Source organism: Montipora capricornis, chromosome 6, assembly GCF_036669925.1.
Source record: "Montipora capricornis isolate CH-2021 chromosome 6, ASM3666992v2, whole genome shotgun sequence".
Taxonomy (NCBI): domain Eukaryota; kingdom Metazoa; phylum Cnidaria; class Anthozoa; order Scleractinia; family Acroporidae; genus Montipora; species Montipora capricornis.
In genome coordinates this window covers 37,579,157-37,584,156 of record NC_090888.1, presented here as the reverse complement: position 1 = coordinate 37,584,156, position 5,000 = coordinate 37,579,157, and the positions used below count along the sequence as shown (strand labels likewise).

General features: G+C 38.5%; 1 protein-coding gene across 1 annotated transcript in view; it reads right to left on the bottom strand.

Annotated features, from left to right (window-relative positions):
• Nucleotides 1-3,350, bottom strand: part of LOC138052061 (triosephosphate isomerase-like) — a 20,861-nt gene extending 17,511 nt beyond the window's left edge. Inside the window, exons 1-2 of the mRNA XM_068898417.1 lie at nt 3,175-3,350; nt 2,776-2,899 (exon numbers count right to left, since the gene is read on the bottom strand). Coding sequence (XP_068754518.1) covers nt 2,776-2,899; nt 3,175-3,283 — 233 coding nt within the window. The 5' untranslated portion in view covers nt 3,284-3,350. The remainder of the gene's footprint in view (nt 1-2,775; nt 2,900-3,174) is intronic.
• Between the last annotated feature and the right edge of the window lie 1,650 nt (nt 3,351-5,000).

The window sequence follows — 5,000 nt, the reverse complement described above, 5'->3', positions numbered from 1 at the left end:
AATACCCTCCCTGGTCAGAGTTTTTCTCTGTCCTTGAGTGGGCCTATTTCCATTGGTAGGGCGAAACGCTCACATGGCTCATATGGGGTAGAAACCTAGCACTTAACATTACACTCTAATCATTTAAGTATAAGCACTCATTTGATTAGTGCTGATAAAGAGCATTTAAGTCTATACACCCATTTCAAAAATGGTTAGCTTTCAAAAACTGTGAGTTACGATCAGTCTACAGTCTGCAAGTGTCAGACACTGCATTCTAGGTAAAGGATTGGCATCCATTGTAGTGATTGGAGTAACTTATTTGAAGTGAATGTTGGTTCCGGGTTATTGGAAGTAAAGCATTCTTTCACGTGTATGGTAAAGGGGTTAGGATGTAAAAATGTGGTGCTGTGTCGGTGGGAAAGTGAAATAAAGCAAAGGGTTTATCAAGGGAGTTGATATGGCAAACTAAACATTGTAAAGAAATTTTAAAGCTGAGGTTTTGGGGCTGAACAATCTGCGTGCCATGACAATTTCGCATTTAAGTGTAAGCACACATTTCAAATAAGCACTGATAAACAGTCTTTTTTATGTCTAAGCACCTACTTTAAAATGGTTAGCTTTCAATAACTGTGTGACTTGCATGTTGAATAGCATAGCTCGCCCTGTTGGCTTGCATGACTCGAAGCCATGGATCGCATGGCTTGCTGGCTCTCACATTGTCGTCACTCTGATGTTTTGAGTGTTAGCCCTTCCTCAGAGCTAAAGCCTTTTTTGTCTTTCACATAACTTAGGACTAGTTTTTGTAACGAAAAAAACAGTGATATTCTTTATTTTAATGAGTCATTTGGCAATAATTATAACTTGTTTATTACAAAATTTGTCTCGCAGATTTTCAAGTAACAAGAGCAGTATATACAACTACCGGAAAGTAACCACATTACAATAACATTACAATGTTACTATTATTTTGTACCGTTACAATACTGAAGTTCAATTTATCAGGAAATGAAATTACTCATTTTGCAAAACGGCGTGTTAACAAGCTGATGTAAAGGAAATTCCTTTGGAAAAATTGAAAGTAACATTTTTAGTAGCACGGCAAAGATCTACTCTTGAAGGAGATATAAGTGATTGGATTTTTCTAAATTTGGTCACTACTTGTGCAGAATGGTTTTTCAATATGAGTTATTTTTCATAAAAGCAAGTACTGTTGGGGTATAATCCATTACCTTTCACCAGAGGAATGTTGGAGCTGCCACTGATTGGTGGGCATTTTCTATACATGGAATAAGCACATTTTGACTAGTGTGTTAACAACTTTCTGGCTGATTTGTGCATAATTTCTTGAGCCACTTTTTCATACTTGTGTCTTCTGTGAGAAATTAGACTGTGTGGGTCAAGATTTGAAACAGTTTCCATTTTGAGACTACTTTCTTGTTGTTTCCTGTGAAGAGTTTGCCGTTGCTGTAAGCCATGTCTTTTGAGTTATCATCTGATGTTCCCATTAATTTTGTGACTTGTTTCGGCTTAGATCGATCCTCCTTTCCTGAAAGGCAGAGTTGCTTCTATTTTTTCTTTCAAAAATGTTTGGCCTTGTTGTAAAAATCACATTAGAAATAACAATTTATTTCTGAGTCTTTTCAATTCCTCTATTTCTCTATAGAAATATATTTCATTAACACTATTGCGTTGGCGTGAGTCTGCCATTTTATCACTTGATATATTTACCACCAGTGGCTCTGGTGTCTAAATGTGAATAAATTAAAGTTTGGACCAAGACTGGCCTTGGATGAATAATAAAATATTTAACAATAAGATCTTTTAGATCTTATAACCACGCCACGTAGTGCACATTCCAAAGCAGTCCTTGACGATCCATTGATTACTGTAGCCAGAAAAAAAAATGACTCAGGCAATGTCAATGAAAACTTATGACTGAAGCAATGTCCGTGGTTAAATTACCTTCCTACTGTAGGTATATTTATTTCTTACTGTTTTCATAATAACCAGCACTAGGACAGGTGACAATATTTCAGGCCATAGAACCCTAGGAAACTACACACTTACACATAGTTGGCCGGGAGCGTTATCCCCCACCCACCCCCAGAACTTTGCTTTTGTGACTGAACGTTTCTCTTTTTGCCGAACATTGAAGCTTTGCATGACGTATTAAATATCTTGCAATCAATCAAAAATTCACGACTGAAAGTATTCCACAAATACACCAAAAAGCTGGTCAAAAAGCGTTTTATCAGCGACATTCCAATTTCATACAGATACATGTATGATTACCCAAACTATCTAAGGACAGAATGTTACCTTGAAACCAATTCGAGCCTCCTTCAGTCCCAAAAGTTACAGTTGTGTTGTGTGACATTTTGTTTCGTGAACATGAATTTTCAAAGCGTAAATCAATCATAAATGTTGACAGCTATTACGGAAGTTTATTGTAAAACAAATCAAAGGTCGTTTTGGTCAACTAAGACCAAGGTTCACAAGTCTCACACTGATCTTGTGGTGAAATAAATCTTGAGTGTAAAAGAATTAAAAGTAAAATGTGAAGTTTGCGAAGCATAGCCTGTGACTCTTGACATTCGCAACACCTATAACAACACTTTACTGCTGATAATTTTTAGAAGTCAGGACTCAGTTGTTTGAAGGGTGGATAGTGCTATCCACTGGATAACTCAATTGGTTTTGCTAGTGTTTATCAGCTGGATAGTGATTTATCCGGTAGATAGCGTTATCCACCTTTTGAACAACCGAGGCCAGGTCAACAAGAAACAGCCATACCTTATTTCTCCTGTGAATGCTCCTTTGGCCACTTTAAAGCAATTCTGAGCTGACACACCAACTTCTGGCTTGACTAAAGTTCGCACATAATCTAAATAAATTGTCGGTGGGGCCACCACGACTTCTGTTACAAAAAAAAACATGGATGGATACGTTGGAATGGGAAAAGAGTAGTTGTTGGAAAGACCACTAATAATGACACTGTTGCTTTATTACTTTTGCAAATTTGCAAAATATAAGTTTTACTTTGCACTTAACTCTATTTCAATTCATTGCCTATAATTCAAGGTTGAAAAGGGTATTTCACCCTTTGCAATATTAAAAGGTAACTTAGAGCTTACTGTAAATATTGGGACCAACATATGGGATTGCCATCTGTGGCAATCTTTTTGCACAAACCTGTGCTGGAACTCAGATCTCCTTCGGCCAAAACCTTTATGATTCCGTCTATACTTGATTTGCTTCCGTTCATTTTCCAATTGCCACCCACAAAAAATTTTCTGTCCATTTTGCACCTCTTTGCTGGGAAGCTTTACAATCGTACAAAATGGCGACCAGCAAAGTTGCCTCAGAGTCCTGGAGAGCAGTCATTCCCAGTTCCCAATAAGGCGGTGTCACAGTGATATGGGCTTCCCGTACCCAAAACGCAGGGAAGCCCAAAACACTGACTGCTTTAATGTGGCTTTCAAGTACTTGACTGGGGCAAGGAGAGAGATTGCCAATCACACATTTTTCGGCTAAATAGTGTAGATATATGTTATAATTTGGAGCGATTCCAGAATACCCGGCATAAATCTGTTGGTACGGCACTCCCCAGGGGCACCCAACGAATCTGTTCCTCACTTTATCTGTTCCGAGAGGAATCTTGCTGGCTGGCAAAAATACAGGTGTTTCGATTAGCTGGCTGGGAAATTTTGCTATTGAGAGAGGTTTTGCCTGGGAATTACTGACTTTTTCTAGCATTTCAACCCGAGCTGGCTGTAGAAACTCTGAAGACTGAGGACGACTTAAAAAAAAAAAAAAAAAGGACTCCTTCCCTCTCCCAGAGAGTAGTCACAAACATACGACGGCAGGTCAGAGTGATTGCGCTTGCGGAAAAAACCTGTTTTGTCCCGGTTTTGTCGCTTTTGTTCCGTCGTTTTGGATCGAGGGATTTGAAAGCGCGCGGAATTCCTGGCTGGGAAATAAATTTGATCGGCTGGCTGGGAAACCAACCAATTTTATCTAGCTGGCTGGGAAATTTCTTGTGTGTCTTGCTGGGAAAAAGGAACAGATAATGTTTTCCCAGCAACACTGAAAAACATCTGAAAATGCCTTAATAACATTTATTTTCATTAACTGGGGTATAATAATACATTTTACAACAAATTGGTCGTTGGGTGCCCCTGACTCCCGCAGTCGTGAACTAAGTGGAATTCAGCGAGTGTATAACTATTGTTCCTGCAGTCCCGCACTCCTGCAGTTGAAAGCCAAGAAATTCAAGGTTGTGTAACTAGTGCTCCGCAGACCCGCAGTCTCGCAGTTGAATTAACTAAGTTGAATTCAGCGACTGTACAACTATTGCTCCCGCAGTCCCTCAGTCAAAAACTAAGTCCATGACTGATGAAGGGCATGACTGATGAAGATATTTTAGCAAGAGCGGGGTGGATGCCTCTTGAATATTTTTATAAATTTCGTATTTTAATGATTACTCATAAGGCTTTTTATAATTTAGGTTTAGAGGAAATAAATTCATTAGTTGTTAGGACCTGTAAGAGCTATAATCTTAGGAAATCTTTAAATATTTTAGTTAATAGACTTAACACTGAGCTCGGTCGTAATTCCTTTGTACACAGGGCTGCAATCGCCTGGAATTCCCTGTCTGATAGTGTAAGATCTTTTTCTAATCAAACAGGCTTTAAAAATGGACTGAAGCAGTTAAAACATACTGTTATGAATATCACTTTTGAAAAAGACAGCTCAGTAGTTTATGTATGTATGTATGTATGTATGTATGTATGTATGTATGTATGTATGTATGTAAGTGTATTTAAGAGGGGTATAACTAGCCGGAAAGTTTTACTGGGCTTACTGCACCGAAAGAAACCCACTGGTAATAAAAATTCGCTCAAGAAAGGAGGGAAAGGGGAACTTGTAACCGCACGACATCGCTGTTAAACAACACTTCGAACGTTTTTTTGCTTGGCTGTCAACTAAAACTTTATTCAGGTGAGAAATGCCACAAA